We start from the raw sequence: 20,425 nt of genomic DNA on the forward strand, positions 1-20,425 counted from the left end.
CCAAACTCCTTCTCCGCAAGATCATAGTGATCTCAAATTCAAGCTTAATTTTGTAGGTCTGTGATATGTATGCTGCAAACCAAACCAAAAAAGTACCATTACTTCGGGGCAAATATGTTTTGCCTATATATTTTAAGCATTTTTAGGAACGGATGAACCTCGCTACCCACGGGGTAGCTGCGCACCCCCCCCCCCCCCACCAGCTGACACGTGTACACTTGGTCAAAGTTGATTAAGAGCTCCCACCGTTTACTGTACACCCTATTATTTCCTAGATGGTAATTAGCACCCATTTGAATTCAAATGAGGAGGTCCACCAGGACTAGGCCGCTGGTATATATACCAACTGATTCAAATATTCAAATGGCATTGCAATGCCCTTTTTCATCAACCGTGCAAGCTTTTCTATCGTCACAATGCGTTTGCAACCCAATGCTACGCAACCAAGTTTCTTCTCCCATTTTAGAATGCATTTGGTACCGAAGCAAGCTGCTTCTATCACGTGAGTAGGAATGCTCGATGGATGTTCTGGTTTTCTTGCTCATTGGACCTTTCGAGTTGTGCGTACGGGAGCCTCCAACAACGGCTTCCACTTCATCTTCTTTGCAGCGTGGATCGATGAAACATTTGGATATATTTTGTGTGGACAGTGGCAAAGCATCATGGTAGAGAAGTTCGTCCAAGAGCTTGATAGTGTGTCGTCGTCTGTGCGTAGCAGCTTCAAGACGACTGTTTACAGAGAGCTGTGTGATGTCGGCTGTGCGCGATAGCTTGAAGACGACTGTTACAGAGGGCTAGAGCTGGAAGAAGATCAACAGTATCGGAGAGATTATCTGGTTTCACGCTGCAGCACACAATAATTGGGCAGCGCTGTTCACCTAGGCCTTGCACTGTACCATATGGGATTAGTACTGTAGATAACAAAGAAACACTGTTCATTTGCAAAAACGCATGTAGCAGTGGGGCATATGTTTCAAGTATCTGTAGCAGTGGGACCCATCCGACGCACCTAGATGATTATTGATCTAGGTAGAATCAGCGTCACCAGTCGTCTGCAAGTGCGCAAACAGCTCCAGTTAGCAAGGAATTTCATCAGCAACGTTCGCTTTACACGATCGATCATACGACCATCTTCGAATTACAGCTTCTGCAAGCTAGTGGATCATTGTTGCAAACTAAAACCCCAAAAGGGCCATTATCTTCGATCATCAAGTTTTCCACCCGTAATGGTGCATGTATTGATTCCACAATGGATATTAGGCACGTGGTTACCCTGTATAAACAAACAGTTAGTGGGGCTGCAAGAAGAAATTAGCACGTAAGCTAGCAATGCCATAGCAGTATCGTGGATGCCAACTCAAACAACACAGTGAATTACTAGCTAGTGATTAGTGGTTGTACCATGTTGTTGCTAGAGCATGCAGCTAGCCCACTACTCCACGGTCACCTTTATGCATGTATAAATAGGTACCTTGGTATGTCTTTGCAGCGTAGAACGAGCTCAAACACTAGCTTATATCCTTACATTGACAGACATTGGTCTTGTTAGTGAAGGTAAAAAAACATGGCGGCTTCACGTGCCTTGGCTGCACTGCTTGCCGTGGCAATACTGGTGCTGATTTCATCTTCAGTTCCTCGCGTTATGGCGGGCGACCCCAGCCCTCTCCAGGACTTCTGTGTTGCTGATATGATGACCCCTGGTATATAAATCCATCTTCACTTTCCATGCTTGATTTCGTTCACGCGACATGCATGATAGCATACATGCGATCGATGGGACACTAGTGCCTAACTGCCTACTCCCTATGTTCCATCAACATGTAAACAGAAAATTAATTTTATTATATTAATCATACAGTAATTTTCATACTATATTGATTTGATAGTGTGATATTTACGCATTTTCCTATTACTTGGGTCAAACTTAGAGAAGTTTGAACTTGGACATGATACACCATCGATTATTGGAGGGAGTACTTTCTAAGATGTAGGTCAAAATTGTTAAGTATATTGAGCAGACGCTTTAGAAATTTATATATTGCCTTAGAAATAAGAGAAATCCTTACATGTCGGTCAACAAGCAATAATACTGATTTTATCGCTAAAGTTGAGTAGTTTGCATGGTTTAGAAATTATGTATAATCTTGTTGCATTAGAAATAAGAGAAATCCTTACATGTCGGTCAACAATCCATAATATCGACTTTTATCGCTAAAGTCGAGTAGTTTGCACGTTTTAGAAAACGTGCACAACTTAATAGGCTTAGATATAGCTAATCATTTCACCTAAATGTTGATTTTTTATCTAACAAGAAATTAAATGTATCCGTTATTTGTTGTTTGGTTAAGAGATGATAGTTTCTAAGTTAAAACTAAGAATTCATTTGATATGAATGTGTTGATATATGTACGATACAAAAGGGTTAGAAGGTCTCTATCATATGTCTACATAGCTACGGATGCATCTCAGCTAAGAAATACTTTTTTTTTTCACTCCCTAAGTTTTAAACTAGGGAAAGTGAGAGCGCAAAACACCCACTCTCTTAAAACTATATACTCCGTATGTAAATTGGTCGATTTGGAAACAATAAATCCAAATACATTAACCTTGTGGCGTGAAATGTCCATGCATGCAGTGTTCGTGAACGGGTTCGTTTGCAAGAACCCAAAGCTGGTGATGGCGAACGACTTCTTCCGTGCCGGCCTCAATAAGCCAGGCATGCTGAACGCGCAGGGCTCCGCCGTCACGTTGGTGTCTGTGCTGCAGCTCCCCGGCCTCAACACGCTCGGCATCTCCCTGGCGCGCATCGACTTCGGCCCCAACGGGCAGAACCCGCCGCACACGCACCCGCGCGCCACCGAGATTCTGACCGTGATCAAGGGCCAGCTCCTCGTCGGCTTCGTCACCTCCAACCAGCAAGACGGCAGGAACCTGCTCTTCACCAAGCAGCTGGTGGAGGGCGACGTGTTCGTCTTCCCACAGGGGCTCATCCACTTCCAGGCCAACAACGGGCCCAACCCCGCCCTCGCCATCGCCGCACTCAGCAGCCAGAACCCAGGCACAATCACCATTGCCAACGCCGTGTTTGGGTCGACGCCACCCATCAGCGACCTCATCCTCGCCAAGGCGTTCATGACCGAGAAGGACACTGTCGACTGGATCCAGTCCCAGTTCGCGCCGGCCATGAGCAGCAACAGCAGCATGGGCGGCGGCGGCAACTATACCGGCGGTGGCGGCGGCGGCGGCTACTACCCTGGCATGCGCAAGAAGCCCTAAGCTAGGCCGGCAATCCATCACCCTAATAATAATTTAAGATCGATACATTTGCTAGTAAACAAGACACCAAAAGCCACTGTATAATGTACGCTGCGATCAGCGTAGGCGCGTACAGCCAGTAGTTTGTGTTGATCGGGGAGTACTACGTACTAGCTCTCTCGGTCGTGTAGAATAAACAGTGGCGAAATACTACAATCAGTGTAATGGGTAGCTAAAAGCTGCTGCCTCTACTATGTGGAATAAAATCCAGAAGGGTTTGTGTTTTTTTCTTTGGGATTGTAGCCACATACCTTCAGACTTTGCATGAATCACTCTGATCGAACGGTTCAGTCAGAATATCAATATTTTCTCATCCCCTTTACCACCAACCAGTCTGACCGAACGATCCTCAGTGACATCTGACATGAGAAATAACAACACCGTTCCTCTAAAGGAAACGATCGATGTTCTGAGTGCTCAAACCATTTGATTTACCAAGCAGCCACGTCGCTGCAACGCACCGTCTTCTCTGCGTTCAGCGGCAACAACTATTTCTGTTCAGCGGCAAAAACTATTTCTGCTCTTACATGGATGGATGGCGCACTGAATCAACATAGGTATTGCTGCGCACCAATTTAAATCAGACTAGGCAGCCAAGTTCTGACGATCACCAGTTGATTGTAGTGCTGGATGAGATTAGAGCACGGAGATTGTTTTCTCTGGAACGGTCAAGCATTACAGAACCGTCAAGTGTTACAGAGGCGACACCATGCTGGCCATTTCCGAATCCACATTTTGGAGGCAACTTTCAGAATGTCAAGCCGTTTGCAGCTTTTCATCTTCGGTCTTCAGACATAGAGTCCAGAGAAGAGCCAAAAATGGGCTAGCGAGCAGATACATTATTCTGCCAATGGAAGTAAAAGATAAATAAGTCCTGGGAGCATGATGACAAGCTATTTTACACGCTGTGTTATTGCAAAATGACACGGACTCCAGGCACAAGTGTAGCAACAGAGATGATCCAGCAGGAGACCAACCCATCTGTTTCTTTTTATCGCTCCAAGCTTCAATGGGGAATAGTGTGTGCATAAAGTTTTTACATCTTGGAACACTACGACCTTGACAGAACACCTTTTGAGCTGCAGTTGAGTCGAGCAAGATACCATCAGGGATGCTAATGTATCAAAAATCACTAGGGAGTCGGAGATTAACCATCTAATCTAACACTGGACGTCGTGAAATACCAACAGCTAACAGTTTCTCTGTTTTACAAAAAATTGTGCCGGAAATAGTTTTTGAAACATCTATGAAATACTGACCATGTCGTGCGCAAACATTCATGAACAACATTTGCAGTAAAGGAGGACAAACCTGGGAATAGTGCCATGTCGGCGTAAGTCGTATTCTGTTGCTTGTCGAAGGGCCCTAGCAAATGCTTTGAAAGTTGCCTCGATAATATGGTGCGAGTTATTCCCCGCAAGCTTTGAAAGAAAAATTGAAGTGAGTGCAAGGTTATGCCAATTTAGTTCACTTAATTGAGGGTCAAAAAACTATGTCCCCAAAATACATTGTTGTAATGCCGATCCAAAGCTTAGCAAGCGGACTTTTTGGGATACAGATGCAAAATATACCTGACGGATGTGAAGCGTCATCCCAGATGTATTCACAAGGGACTGGAAAAAGTGCTCAACAAGCTGTCATCAAAGTAATTATATTATTATTTGCCTTAGTTTGTAGCAGCAATATGTGGTGCAAGACGATCCCAATGCCCTAATTTAAAAAACGACTAACAAGACTAGTAAAGATCTGTCAAAAAATCATCTGAAGAGGGGAAGAGACAAATTTAATAAAAACGAAAGAGAAAAACAAATCCAAAGTAAAGTTGAACTGAATATGTGAGATTTAACAATGAAAATCTTTCCAATGCCTGACATAAACAAACGAAACATCAAAAAAAATGGAACTAACATAGCAGGAAATTGAAAGCGACTGTCAAAATTTCACAAATTACCTGTGTGTCATATGTGCCAACTCGTGCAGTAGGAATACTCAAGCCACAGCTCAAATGTGGTCGACCAGATAGATCCTGAATACAAGGAAGAAATAAGGACACACAAACATCTAATCTCAACAAGCACAATTACTTGATTATTCATCATGATAATAATTGACAAGTCGCAATATAAAAATTGTCAAACAAAAATAATTAACCAAAAATTATGTTATATAGAGTAAAATAACTGCAACTTCCTCGCTATCATTCAAGTCATAAACTTATGCGAGATAGCCGAGTCAGAAAAAATATATACAGAATTAAACCAAATGGACTACTTTGATGACAGCTTGTTGAGCACTTTTTCCTCAAAAATAATATCCTATCATAACATTAGGTGTCATGAAAACATAAGATGACAAAAATCTTCATATCCTATCATAACATTAGTAGTCCTCAAAAGTCCTCAAAAATAATATCCTATCATAACATTAGTAGTCCTCAAAAGTCAAAATCTTCATATCCTATCATAACATTAGGTGTCCATGAAAACATAAGATGACAAAAACAAGTTTCGTGAAAACCAGCCTATCATTCCAAGTGAAGAACCAGACAGGTACAATTTATGATTCAGTTATGTGTTAGCACAGGGTAAGTACAAGTTATGATTCAGTTATGTGTTAGCACAGTGTAAGATGTTCATAAGCTCATAAATGCTAACTCCAGTACATTCTGAATGGAGGTTGCAGAGAACAGTACATTCATAGCATGTACATGCTGAAGATGGTAATGCATACCAGTATAACCTCAACTGCTGCCTCATCAAGTGGCGCTGTAAAGTGCCCAAACCGGTTAATTCCCTTTCGATCTCCAAGTGCTTGAAGTAACGCCTGAAAGTAAGCTTAAAAAATTACCACAGTAGCTTTTTGCATATGTATAGGTTGCAGAGCATTGGAATTCGGGACAATTCAACATCAGGTTTAGAACAGAAATATAGCAAATTTAGCAATCAGATCAAAATGGACATCCTAATTTCTGTTCAGCAATAATTCATATAACTACTTCCAGAAGTACAACCATCAAGCTTTAACTGCATAATAGAAAAGCAGCAATCACCGTTCCGATTGCCAAAGCAATATCCTCATTCGAGTGATGATCATCAATGTGTGTGTCACCCGTAGCCTTCACATATACGTCAAAGAGTCCATGGGATGCCAGTTGCTGTAAGATGTAAACCGGAAGTTAATGCCTAACTTTGACCAGAAAAAAGAGCGCACGTACACAGTAAAGAGTTAGAACCTTCTACTGTCAAGCACAGGATATACACAGAAAAGAACGCTGGACCATTCAAAGTGCAGCAACCTGTTGCAAAAGTAATACTTCTCAAAACATGTTTTCTCATTGCATTGGTTGGCTACGTTAGCACCTTACTGTAGTTCTTTTTCACAAATTGATTTGAGAACTGAGATGTAAGGGCTTATCGCCCATAGTGGTCATATCTAGTCAGTTTGTCACCGGTGTTGAATAACCAAAGCCATGCTTTTCACACACACAGAGAAATTTATTAATAAGAGGAAGAGGAGTAACAATCACTGCATGGATCACATCACACTAGGGAAAGAAAATCAAATAGCATTCCCCCTCCTAATTGCTCGATGTCACTTGGAACACGTGGAAGGCAGCAGACTTTTCTTCAGCAGGGTACCTTCAGGCTTACTTCTGTATACATCACTATCTCCTAATAACAACAGGATTGTACTAACGGTGGTCTTAAACATCCAAAGCTAGTGTGTCCTACATAAAGGGTTTGCCCGTCAGAAGTTCTCAGCACTACATGCCATTTATATGTGTGTGCGCGCTGTTCGGTTTCATGGATGCGTGTTAAGGTATTCTGATGATTACAAAGTTCCATTTTGCCCTGCTTTGCAGGAAGAGGTTACTTTTCTTCTTCAGTTAGATGCAATAGCCATCACATTCTGGCTTCGAACAAACCCATAGGCCAACAAATAAAATAAAATAGTTATTCTACCACAAGCATGTGCTGTGTATACAGAAAATCCTCGATTCACAACTACTGGACAAGGCGTATATTGACCCAACACGATTAACTTTACTCACATCAAGCATGTGATCCAAGAACGGTATCCCTGTGCTGCAATCGGCAACACCAGTGCCATCCAGGTTGATCTTGACATGCACATTAGTCTCCTTGGTTACCCTCTTAACCTCTCCCAGCCTACAAGACACTGGAAATTTTGAACACGGTAAGAGATCTTCAGTGGAGTGGCTGAGCAACAGTGAAGTAGATTGGGCATAAAGCAGGTAGAAATCACATCATGAAGCAGCAAATACAGTAGATGTCAAGGATGCTGAAACCACCTGTGGAGTCTTCAGACGCCGCCGGAGAGCCGTTCCCGCCCACGCCAGCGGAAGCCATGACAAGCGACCTGGGGCGAAGCGATGGCCCGTACGGCCGTGCGGGGAAGGCGACCGCGGCCTTTGACCTCGCGGGGGATTTGGGGACCGGAGAGGCGCGTGCGGAGTGTAGGCGGGAGAGGGATGGGGAGACGAACGGCGCGGTGGTCATCAGCGAGAACGCGCCGGCGGGCGGGCGATGTCAGCGAAGCCGAAATAGAGCGAGCCTAGGTGGATTGGAGCTTGTGGCTGGGTAATTCGGCAAGAACTCGACTGAAGTCGAGCTCGGATCGAATAAGCTCCGACTGAGCCTCGTAGTCGCCGGCGGCAATGAGAACGGGAGGGGGGAGTAGTGGCCGTCGCTTCGGCGGCGGAAGCGCCGTGGGGGAGGAGAGGCTGAAGCCAGAAACTTTAGTTGGGCCGGCCGCCGGGTACCTTGGTCTGTTTTGGGTAATGGACTCATCATGGTGCATGGGAATGGTGGGCCTACAAAGAAGAGCCTGTCAGAAATAGGCTGGTGTTTTCTTTGTTTTCCTCCTCGAAACACGCTTTCATCCTACCTTATAAATAAAGCCACATGCGGCCAAACCGATACAAGGTGATGAGGAAAACCTATCTTTACTATTAAATTGGAGTTGGTCGTTTGACGCTCAACGCGTTTGGTGGTCGTCATTGAAAGCATCTTGTCCGTCCAATCTAATATGTTAGTCTCCGCTTAACATCCGATCGTCCAATCTAATTAAGGCAAGTTCCCTCTCCTTCCCTTTGTCAGCGCATGGTATCAATCACAGTATCTCCACGCAAAAAAAAAGTTGTATTATGAATCACGTATTCAATCAAACACCATACAAATTGGGAAATATATTTTTTCTTGCCCATATGAACGTTGTCAAAACTATCTCATGGACAAATTAGGAATTAAGGCAAGTTCCCTCTCCTTCCCTTTGTCGGACGGGGCTTGCCTGTGCCCGTCTGGAGCGACCATCCGTGCGGCATCTGGTTTGGACGCCATCCAGCAGCTCCTACTCCTGTACCCTCAGGTCAGGTTCTTTCCTAAAACAAAAAGAAAAAAATGACGTCGCAGCTGGCGTATGTATGCTCTCCTGTATACGAATCCTTCCGTAATACAAGCATAGCAACAAAAGTAAACAGAAAATAGGAGAATACTAATCCCATCTCGTGGGAAGACATCCAAAGAATATACAGCGCCCGCCAAAATCCAATCTGATGCAAACAGAAACAGAAGGTTGAACCCAATCGAATCAATACAACAAGGAAAAATTTGCCACAGGACACCGTTATTTTTTGGCATTTGCTGAAACACACCGCTCGATTGTGTCTTTGCCAGGTACCATTATAATTTTATGGCACATTTGCTAGAACACACCACCTGGCTAAAAAGGGAAAGCTTTGCACTTTGTCTTCAAAACCAGTCATCACAGGCAAAAGTGCAAAACTTTCCGCTTTTAGGCGGGTGGTGTGTTCTGGCAAATGTGCCACAGAATTGTAATGGTACCTGGCAAAGACACAATCGGGCGGTGTGTTTCAGCAAACGCCAAAAAATAACGGTGTCCTGTAGCAAATTTTCCCATACAACAATGGTCGCACGAGACGGGCACAGGCAAGCCCCGTCCCCCTTTGTCAGCGCATGGTATCAATCACAGTATCTCCCCGCAAAAAAAATCGTTGTATTATGACACGTATTCAATCAAACACCATACAAATTAGGAAATATATTTTTTCTTGCCCCTATGAACGTTGACAAAACTATCTCATGGAAAAATTAGGAAAGATATATCAATCACAAGCTGGAGCTGATATCCTGCCATCCCACAGTCAATTAGGAAAGGTAACTTTCCTTATTCCGAAAAATAAAATCTCACAACAATCTCAAGCTGCTGCTCCTATGTTGTCATAGCACCAACGCTGCTTCCAGTATATCCGGAAGGGACTTTCTCTTTGTTATCCACATACCCATGCATCCTCTTCTTCTGCCCTGCCCTCGATCTAGGTCTCCAAGCCACCGCCTCGAGGATTCAAAGCATCCATCATCCTCCCATGCAACAGACACCCCGTCTTCTGCCTGCAGTAGCACCACGGCCACCTCCGTGGCTCCGCTAGCCAACTCCCGCGGCAACGACAAGCAAGGTCACGAGATGGACGACAGAAGATGCAGCGGCGGATTCACCTTCGGCCGACACTGCATTCCATGGACGCCGCAGGTTGGTTTGTTTCCAATTACCTACTTCTCAATATCTCCTTCAGTAATTACAACAAGCTGGTTCCTTCCGAATCACCACTTCCTCTTGCTTCTCTTAGATTGCAAATTTTTTCTTGTTTGATCCTAATTTCAATATTTGTTTGCATCTAAATGGTGATGATGCTACAGAGGTTATAGAAGCAGTACCCTTCCCTTGCACCATCACCACCTCCATCTACCAGTTCACATCCGGCTCCTTCTTCATCACTCAACTCTCATGTGGTGGCTAAATCTACATTCTATGCCAAGGGTCTCCATTCAATAGACGGAAGGAACATCACTCATCTTATTCATTTACACGATCATGTAGAAGTGTTGTTAATTGAGTACCTACTGTTCAGTGTCATCTTGCACTAAAAATGTACTCCCTCCATACCAGTTTGCAGGTTTCGAGAAAGAACTTTGGCTACAATTTTGGTCAACAAAATATAAATATATGCTACAAAAATTATACCATTAGATTCATATTCAAAAGAAGTTTTCAATAGTATAATTTTTGTGATATATATCTTGTATATTGTTGACCAAATTAGTAGCCAAAGTTTTTTCTCGAAATACTTATTTGCCCTGTATACCGGTATGGAGGGAGAGTATATTGTTGTATCACTTAAAAGTCAAAACTTTCTAAAATTGGACAGTGAGGTGTCATCTTTGAATAGATTATGGTTAGGTCGTGTAATACCAGCTAGGCACAAATAACAATGATAATAATGCCATTTTATTGGTAGTTAAGCTAAAATAATTCAGTCTTTTTTCATATTCCGTGAGATATACTAAGTTACAAATTAACCACAGGATGGTTTCAGCTAGAAACTCCTTGCTGACAAAGAGATGATTTTACCACTGTGTTTCTTTTCATTGGATATTCGCATTGTAAAAGCATGATAAATAGATAATTTGAATTATAGGATGTATCATGATTTATGGCTACTCTTGTCTTTTATGATGCACAATGTATGCCACAGATTTCTATAGTGGCTTGGGGTAGCAAGGGCCTTGAAGATTCATATTGAGAAGCTTTTAAGGAAACGTATCCAGTGATGGAACACAAAGAAAAGATAAATTACATTTGTTTGTTACCTTTTGGTGGTATGTTCCTTCACATCTATCATATTTGTATTATTTTTGTCTTTGGCGTATGATCATTACTACTATCCAACATAGGAAGTTCATAGGCTACAAACCTAAGGTGTGTTTTGTGATAGAGATGCAAGTAATGTAGTCTTTTCCATAGCAAAAAAAGTTTGAATATTTATTTGCATCATGTTTACATGTGTAGTGGGAAAAAACTTGAGAGCCTATGGCCATTTTCATGGTGATGGTGCTTTCATTTCTCCATGAGTCGCGGGCAGGAAGGTACGATCCCCTCTCCAACAAGCGTCTGCATGCCCTATTCGAATAACTATTCTTGAGAATATGTTGCATTTTCTAAAATGAGGCCTTCTTTATGATCCTGGCTCTAAAATGGTTGATATTCTGTCTGGTTTGCTGATGTTTATTGCAACTTGGACATGGATTTAAGTGAGTAGAGTCACAGGAAGGTGATTTGAAGGAGTGTCGCCACCATAAAAGAAAGGATGGTTTCCATTGCACACTGCCTATTTGGTGAAATGCTTGTACTTGGGTTCTCTTTATTTTCTGTTTCTCCTCTTTCTGTGCAATTTTTTTCGTCGTGCTGGTTTTGTAGAGTTTGGATAGGGGTATATGCAAGAAGATCTATCAGGTATTAGTTTGGAGACTTGGTATATACAAGGTATTCTTTGAGTTAGGCTGTCAATTTGGCTCAGAACAAACTGTCTTCACGGTGCCATTTTCCCTACCAAAGAAGTTAATGATGGAGGAAATGGTGGTTGTTGTGTGCCTTCAGTTAGGAAAATTGGTTTTCTTTGCCTATTGGCTATGGGTTTTGGTTCAGAAATGGGACGGTTATTTTAATTTGATTACCTTTTACTACCGAAGATCCTTTATTATCGAGCATATATGAGTGCTACATTGGTTAAGTTATTTTTCTATGCAAGAAAAACATACTTTGTTTTTTCATCGCAAGAGGTATATGCCCGTCACATTTTGCCCAAGTAGGAAATGCAGCTGAATTTGGTGCCATTACATAACCTGGAGCTGTTCATAGCTGCAAACTGCATATACCTCTATGCAACTACAATGTTCATCACAAATCTCACAATTGCAAAAAAAACAAGATAATAAAATTTAAGAAAGCATAGGATGCTTCTGTCAAGATATCCAACATAAACAAAGCCAAGATTCATGTTGCGAAGGGGCAACTTAAGAATACAATTGAAATTTACACGAGCAATTTAAGATTCATACTTCTGTTCAGAAAGTCTTGAATTGTTGGATGACGATGCTCCTTCTGCCATGAACCTATTTTATCAAATGTCAGTCAATCTATTTTCTAAATTAACTTGTCTCCAAGCGATTTGACCACCATAATCTTTTCTTGAATTCAATGCTTTTTTAGTTAGTACTTCTTGACATAAGTTATTTTTGTGTTATCAATTTCATTTCTAAATTAACTATGTGTGAAAGACATGTACTGAAATCTATGTCTCATCACCTGTACTTCATAAGATAAAGTAATGATGGCTCTGTTTTTCATGCTGCCTACTGAAAATTTCAGGAATAGAGATCGTAATTCATTTTTTACTACTTGTCTACAAGCGATATCAAAGAAAGAAGGGTACTGTTGTAGATCAATTCGCTCCTTTCACTACATGTCAACTCGTAAATTCTTAAAACTGCATCTATGGTGCAGTGAAGTAATACTTGCATAGTAGCAGTAGATGTACTCCTTTCGGTGCATTGGATCGAGGTCTGATTAGGTTGTCCTGATCATGATTTTTGGGAATAATATCCGAAAATGTCAGGGCTACATCTTTGTCAGAATCAGACAAACATGGCATATTGCAACGTAGAAGGATGGGCGACTCTTTTCAAGTTGAGGAGATATGTGGCTTTGCAAGTATGAAGAGGTGTTCCCTTATATATTACTCATACGGAAGGAAATCATAGCTGATTCGTATTATTTTTTAGGGTCCCAGAGGTGTGTGTAACCTTGTTTTTGCGGGAAAAAATCCTTTGGAATGGTGCATACAGGTCTCTTGTTGATGTGAAATCCATCTCTAGGATGCGAGCAATTTGAAATTTTACTCAATAAGAGATAGGTAGATAAATTATTGCTTTTATGCTTATGCCGTCAAATTATAGTTTTTTATTTAAGAAAATTATTTTTTTGAAATACTATGTGGTTATCCTACACACTTGAAATTTTATGTGTATACGCAAATGTAAAGAGGTCGTGGCAACGCACGGGCACTCAACTAGTTAAGTATAAACACAAAAAGTACAACAAAAGCCAAGAGTTGCCACCGAAGCCATCGAAAGCTCTAGGACGATGCACACGCCACCGCCGTCGAGATCTCAAGGTCAAGGATGTTCACCGGGAGTCATAGAGCGACTAAAATAGCCACAACAACCCCCCCCCCAAGACGGTTATGATGCCCGTAGGCGTTGCCGCCGTTGGCGTCGAAACGATGAGCTTTCTCCTAAACTTTCGAACTGTCTAGAGTCTTCGAGCCCGTGCTTTCAAACAAGATCTGTGAGAAGACGGTATGCCACACCGTCACCTCCAAGAAATCCCGCCGCCTGCTCCTCGCCATCCAAATGACCAAATAACAAGTCCACCACCGCCGCCACATTGCTCGCAGTAGAGACTCCCGCGCGGTCCACCTTCCAGAGTCGCCACCCCCGTGTCCACGAACTCGAGCCGAGGAACGATAACAGCCACCGCGTGGCCAATGTGTCAAGCTAGGTAGGTTGGTGACGGGCAAGCCCGCAGGGGCGGTAGCCGCAACCAACCAGAGGAGAACCGTGGCTGACTGGACGCAGCAGCTTGGCATGTCATGCCAAGATCAGGCCCAGACCACGCCTAGGTCAGGCCCAGATCAGCCCAACAAACCACATCGCCGCGCTACAGCGCCAACGCCATCGCCGACACCACCAACCTGCAGGGCGAGCGCCAATGCCTACCACCTCCAACCCCGCCTTCAACCCAATGGTATGCCTCTGCGGTTGACCACAGCGTTGAGACCTCGAGGATTACTCCACCGACGATGAGGCCCACTCGAAATAGATCGGTCCCGGGGGGCCAAGATCTGGGCCTCCTACCCCGAACCACCATGGCCGCCTCCCTCGACAACAGTGGCAGAGCTAGCCCAGATTTTTTTTGGGGGGACAGAGAGTATGTAATGTTTGGGGGCAAATTAATCTATTTTATTCTCATCTAGGTCACTAAATTTTTTTTCAGAAATAATTCTAAGTCTTGGGGCGGTGGCCCCTCTGACTTGCACATAGCTCCGCCAGTGCTCGACGACCTCCACACCGCCGGTCATCCGCACTTGTTCGCCACCAACACCACAGGCGCGCAACAGAGAGACTCCCGGCCCTTGCATACCGTCTAGGTCGCACCATCGCCGGCCGGCGCCGATACGTCTCCGACGTATCGACAATTTCTTATGTTCTATGCCATATTATCGATGATACCTACATGTTTTATGCATACTTTATGTCATATTCGTGCATTTTCTGGAACTAACCTATTAACAAGATGCCGAAGTGCCGGTCCTCGTTTTTCGTTGTTTTTGGTTTCGGAAATCCTAGTAACGAAATATTCTCGGAATTGGACGAAACGAAGACCCAGGGGCCTATTTTTCCACGGAGCTTCCAGAAGACCGAAGAACATACGAAGTGGGGCCACGAGGTGGCCAAACCACATGGCGGCGCGGCCAAGGGGGGGCCCGCGCCGCCATGTGGTGTGGGCCCCTCGTCAGGCCCCCGACTCTGCCCTTCCGCCTACTTAAAGCCTCCGTCGCGAAACCCCTGATGAAAAAAACCACGATACGGAAAACCTTCCAGAGATGCCGCCGCCGCCGATCCCATCTCGGGGGATTCTGGAGATCTCCTCCGGCACCACCGCCGGAGAGGGGATTCATCTCCTGGAGGACTCTACACCGCCATGGTCGCCTCCGGAGTGATGAGTGAGTAGTTCACCCCTGGACTATGGGTCCATAGCGAGTAGCTAGATGGTTGTCTTCTCCTCATTGTGCTTCATTGTTGGATCTTGTGAGCTGCCTAACATGATCAAGATCATCTATCCGTAATTCTATATGTTGTGTTTGTCGGGATCCGATGGATAGAGAATACCATGTCATGTTAATTATCAAGTTATTATACATGTGTTGTTTATGATCTTGCATGCTCTCCGTTACTAGTAGAGGCTGCTGGCCAAGTTTTTACTTTTAACTCCAAGAGGGAGTATTTATGCTCGATAGTGGGTTCATGCACGCATTGACACCAGGACGGTGACGAGAAAGTTCTAAGGTTGTGTTGTGCTTTGTTGCCACTAGGGATAAAACATTGGCGCTATGTCCGAGGATGTAGTTGTTGATTACATTACGCACCATGCCGATGGCGTGTATTTCACACGTTCGTTGGGCAACCCCAAGAGGAAGGTATGATGCGCACGGCGGCAAGTTTTCCCTCGGAAAGAAACCAAGGTTTATCGAACCTGGAGGAGCCAAGAAGCACGTTGAAGGTTGATGGCGGCGGGATGTAGTGCGGCGCAACACCAGAGATTCCGGCGCCAACGTGGAACCTGCACAACACAACCAAAGTACTTCGCCCCAACGAAACGGTGAGGTTGTCAATCTCACCGGCTTGTCTGTAACAAAGGATTAACCGTATTGTGTGGAAGATGATTGTTTGCGGAGAAAATAGTAAAACAAGTATTGCAGCAGATTTGTATTTCGAGTATTAAAGAATGGACCGGGGTCCACGGTTCACTAGAGGTGTCTCTCCCATAAGATAAAAGCATGTTGGGTGAACAAATTACGGTCGGGCAATTGACAAATAGAGAGGGCATAACAATGCACATACATGACATGATAAGTATAGTGAGATTTAATTGGGCATTACGACAAAGTACATAGACCGCCATCCAAGCTGCATCTATGCCTAAAAAGTCCACCTTCAGAGTTATCATCCGAACCCCCTCCGGTATTAAGTTGCTAAACAACAGACAATTGCATTAAGTATGGTGCGTAATGTAATCAACAACTACATCCTCGGACATAGCGCCAATGTTTTATCCCTAGTGGCAACAGACACAACACAACCTTAGAACTTTCTCGTCACCGTCCCGGTGTCAATGCGGGCATGAACCCACTATCGAGCATAAGTACTCCCTCTTGGAGTTAGAAGTAAAAACTTGGCCGAGCCTCTACTAGAAACGGAGAGCATGCAAGATCATAAACAACACATGTATAATAACTTGATAATTAACATGACATGGTATTCTCTATCCATCGGATCCCGACAAACACAACATATAGAATTACGGATAGATGATCTTGATCATGTTAGGCAGCTCACAAGATCCAACAATGAAGCACAATGAGGAGAAGACAACCATCTAGCTACTGTTATGGACCCATAGTCCAGGGGTGAACTACTCACTCATCACTCCGGAGGCGACCATGGCGGTGTAGAGTCCTCCCGGGAGATGAATCCCCTCTCCGGCAGGGTGCCGGAGGAGATCTCCAGAATCCCCCGAGATGGGATCGGCGGCGACGGCGTCTCTGGAAGGTTTTCCGTATCGTGGTTTTTCGCCTCAGGGGTTTCGCGACGGAGGCTTTAAGTAGGCGGAAGGGCAGGTCAAGGGGCGTCACGAGGGGCCCACGCTATAGGTCGGCGCGGCCAGGGCTTGGGCCGCGCCGCCCTATAGCCTCGGCCACCTCGTGGCCCCACTTCGTGTGTTCTTCGGTCTTCCGGAAGCTCCGTGGAAAAATAGGGCCCCGGGTCTTCGTTTCGTCCAATTCCGAGAATATTTCGTTACTAGGATTTCTGAAACCAAAAACAGCGAGAAAACAGAACTGGCACTTCGGCATCTTGTTAATAGGTTAGTTCCGTAAAATGCACTAATATGACATAAAGTGTGCATAAAACATGTAGGTATCATCAATAATATGGCATAGAACATAAGAAATTATCGATACGTCGGAGACGTATCAAGCATCCCATAGCTTAGTTCCGCTCGTCCCGAGCGAGTAAAACGATAACAAAGATAATTTCTGAAGTGATATGCCATCATAACCTTGATCATACTATTTGTAAACATATGTAGTGGATGCAGCGATCAAAACAATGGTGATGACATGAGTAAACAGGTGAATCATATAGCAAAGACTTTTCATGAATAGTACTTCAAGACAAGTATTAATAAGTCTTGCATAAGAGTTAACTCATAAAGCAATAAATCAAAGTAAAGGTATTGAAGCAACACAAAGGAAGATTAAGTTTCAGCGGTTGCTTTCAACTTGTAACATGTATATCTCATGGATAATTGTCAACATAGAGTAGTATAACAAGTACAATATGCAAGTATGTAGGAATCAATGCACGGTTCACACAAGTGTTTGCTTCTTGAGGTGGAGAGAAATAGGTGAACTGACTCAACATAAAAGTAAAGAGAATGGTCCTTCAAAGAGGAAAGCATCGATTGCTATATTTGTGCTAGAGCTTTTATTTTGAAAACATGAAACAATTTTGTCAACGGTAGTAATAAAGCATATGAGTTATGAAAGTTATATCTTACAAGTTGCAAGTCTCATGCATAGTATACTAATAGTGCCCGCACCTTGTCCTAATTAACTTGGACTACCGGATCTTTGCAATGCACATGTTTTGACCAAGTGTCACAATGGGGTACCTCCATGCCGCCTGTACAAAAGTCTAAGGAGAAAGCTCGCATTTTGGATTTTTCGCTTTTGATTATTCTCAACTTAGACATCCATACCGGGACAACATGGACAATGAGATAATGGACTCCTCTTTAATGCATAAGCATGTGGCAACAATTATTATTCTCATATGAGATTGAGGATATATGTCCAAACCGAAACTTCCACCATGAATCATGGCTTTAGTTAGCGGCCCAAAGTTCTTCTCTAACAATATGCATGCTCCAACCATGAAGGTGGTAGATCTCTCTTGCTTCGGACAAGACGGACATGCATAGCAACTCACATGATATCCAACAAAGAATAGTTGATGGCGTCCCCTGAAACATGGTTATCGCTCAACAAGCAACTTAATAAGAGATAAAGTGCATAAGTACATATTCAATACTACAATAGTTTTTAAGCTATTTGTCCCATGAGCTATATATTGCAAAGGTGAATGATGGAATTTTAAAGGTAGCACTCAAGCAATTTACTTTGGAATGGCGGATAAATACCATGTAGTAGGTAGGTATGGTGGACACAAATGGCATAGTGGTTGGCTTAAGGATTTTGGATGCATGAGAAGTATTCCTCTCGATACGAGGTTTAGGCTAGCAAGGTTATTTGAAACAAACACAAGGATGAACGGTACAGCAAAACTCACATAAAAGACATATGGTAAACATTATAAGACTCCATACCGTCTTCCTTGTTGTTCAAAACTCAATACTAGATGTTATCTAGACTCTAGAGAAACCAAATATGCAAACCAAATTAGCAAGCTCTAAGTATTTCTTCATTAATGGGTGCAAAGTATATGATGCAAGAGCTTAAACATGAGCACAACAATTGCCAAGTATCAAATTATCCAAGACATTTTAGAGTTACTACATGTAGCATTTTCCAATTCCAACCATATAACAATTTAACGAAGAAGAAACTTCGCCATGAATACTATGAGTAGAGCCTAAGGACATATTTGTCCATATGCAACAAGCGGAGCGTGTCTCTCTCCCATAAAGTGAATGCTAGGATCCATTTTATTCAAACAAAACAAAAAACAAAAACAAACCGACGCTCCAAGCAAAGTACATAAGATGTGGCCGAATAAAAATATAGTTTCGGGGAGGAACCCGATAATGTTGTCGATGAAGAAGGGGATGCCTTGGGCATCCCCAAGCTTAGACGCTTGAGTCTTCTTAATATATGCAGGGGTGAACCACCGGGCATCCCCAAGCTTAGAGCTTTCACTCTCCTTGATCATATTGCATCATACTCCTCTCTTGATCCTTGAAAACTTCCTCCACACCAAACTCGAAACAACTCATTAGAGGGTTAGTGCATAATAAAAATTCACATGTTCAGAGGTGACACAATCATTCTTAACACTTCTGGACATTGCATAAAGCTACCGAACATTAGTGGATCAAAGAAATTCATCCAACATAGCAAAAGAGGCAATGCGAAATAAAAGACAGAATCTGTCAAAACGAACGATCCGTAAAGATGGATTTTATTAGGCCACCAGACTTGCTCAAACGAAAATGCTCAAATTGAATGAAAGTTGCGTACATATCCGAGGATCATGCTCGTAAATTGGCGTAATTTTCTGAGCTACCTACGGGAGATAGACCCAGATTCGTGACAGACAAAGAAATCTGGAACTGCGCAGTAATCCAAATCTAGTACTTACTTTTCTATCAAAGACTTTACTTGGCACAACAAAACATAAAACTAATATAAGGAGAGGTTGCTACAGTAGTAAACAACTTCCAAGACACAAATATAAAACAAAAATACTGGAGTAAAAACATGGGTTGTCTCCCACAAGCGCTTTTCTTTAATGCCTTTCAGCTAGGCGCAGAAAGTGTATCTCAAGTAACATCGAAGGGTGGTGCAACTACAGCGGGGTTTGGAGTTTTCTCAACCATGCATAGTATATTAGATACATAAGTTTCAGCGTCTCCCTTTTCATTAGTCTTGGGCTTGCTACTCTCATCAAACAAATTTTCAGGAACAAGCCAAGCATAGTTATGTTCTAGTGCATCATTCATAGCTAGGAGTTTACATGGTATCGGTGCTTTGATCTCCCCACCATCATTAGCATTATTAGTGTACCTTATCCTATCCATATCCATTTTTTCAAGGAGACCAACAAAATTAGTATGAGAGCCAAGCATATTAAATTTAGCGAAGACTTTTCTAGCCTCTCTTGCTAGACCACCAAATTCTCTAAGAAGGGTTTCTAAAACAAAATCTTTCTTTTCCCCCTCTTCCATATCACCAAGTGTAAGAAACATGTGTTGGATTATAGGATTGAGATTAACAAATTTAGTTTCCAACGAGCGAACTAAAGCAACAGCAGAGCAATTTCATAAGTGGGAGCAAGGTCTACCAAGTGTCTATCTTCGAAATCTTCAATGGTACTAACATGGGTGACAAATTCTTCTATATTGTTCCTCCCAATTATAGACCCTTGTCCTACCGGTATGTTCTTTGTGGTAAAATCAAAAGAAAACATGATGAATCAAGTAAAGTAAATGCAAGTAAACTAATTTTTTTTTTGTGTTTTTGATATAGCAAACAAGATAGCAAATAAAGTAAAGCTAGCAACTAATTTTTTTTGTGTTTTGATATAAGTGCAGCAAACAAAGTAGCAAATAAAATAAAGCAAGACAAAAACAAAGTAAAGAGATTGAGAAGTGG

The 20,425-nt window shown here is 42.9% G+C and overlaps 2 protein-coding genes across 2 annotated transcripts; one reads left to right on the forward strand and one right to left on the reverse strand.

The window, feature by feature from the left end:
• The first annotated feature begins 1,564 nt into the window (after positions 1 to 1,564).
• LOC124670043 (germin-like protein 4-1) lies at positions 1,565 to 3,276 on the forward strand. The gene is made up of 2 exons (XM_047206560.1): positions 1,565 to 1,700; positions 2,636 to 3,276. Exons 1-2 carry the CDS (start codon positions 1,565 to 1,567, stop codon positions 3,274 to 3,276), a joined length of 777 nt encoding a protein of 258 aa, XP_047062516.1.
• Positions 3,277 to 4,034: 758 nt separating this feature from the next.
• On the reverse strand, positions 4,035 to 7,965 carry LOC124677704 (imidazoleglycerol-phosphate dehydratase 3, chloroplastic). Its single transcript, XM_047213665.1, has 8 exons — positions 7,628 to 7,965; positions 7,367 to 7,494; positions 6,365 to 6,469; positions 6,046 to 6,138; positions 5,267 to 5,341; positions 4,887 to 4,949; positions 4,627 to 4,736; positions 4,035 to 4,394 (listed from the first exon to the last, which is right to left on the reverse strand). The coding sequence occupies exons 1-8, from the start codon at positions 7,833 to 7,835 to the stop codon at positions 4,367 to 4,369; spliced, it is 810 nt and encodes a 269-aa protein (XP_047069621.1). The 5' UTR covers positions 7,836 to 7,965; the 3' UTR covers positions 4,035 to 4,366.
• Positions 7,966 to 20,425: the final 12,460 nt, after the last annotated feature.

Source organism: Lolium rigidum, chromosome 7 (genome assembly GCF_022539505.1).
Source record: "Lolium rigidum isolate FL_2022 chromosome 7, APGP_CSIRO_Lrig_0.1, whole genome shotgun sequence".
NCBI classification, from domain to species: domain Eukaryota; kingdom Viridiplantae; phylum Streptophyta; class Magnoliopsida; order Poales; family Poaceae; genus Lolium; species Lolium rigidum.

Bases quoted from the DNA above. Each gene is read 5' to 3' on its own strand.
- LOC124670043 (XM_047206560.1), top strand. From the start codon at position 1,565: ATGGCGGCTTCACGTGCCTTGGCTGCACTGCTTGCCGTGGCAATACTG. The intron at 1,701-2,635 runs GTATATAAATCC...CCATGCATGCAG, and splicing joins TGCTGATATGATGACCCCTG to TGTTCGTGAACGGGTTCGTT.
- LOC124677704 (XM_047213665.1), bottom strand. From the start codon at position 7,835: ATGACCACCGCGCCGTTCGTCTCCCCATCCCTCTCCCGCCTACACTCC. The intron at 5,342-6,045 runs GTATGCATTACC...CCTTGTATTCAG, and splicing joins CAGCAGTTGAGGTTATACTG to GATCTATCTGGTCGACCACA. The intron at 4,395-4,626 runs GTTTGTCCTCCT...ACTCAACTGCAG, and splicing joins CGACATGGCACTATTCCCAG to CTCAAAAGGTGTTCTGTCAA.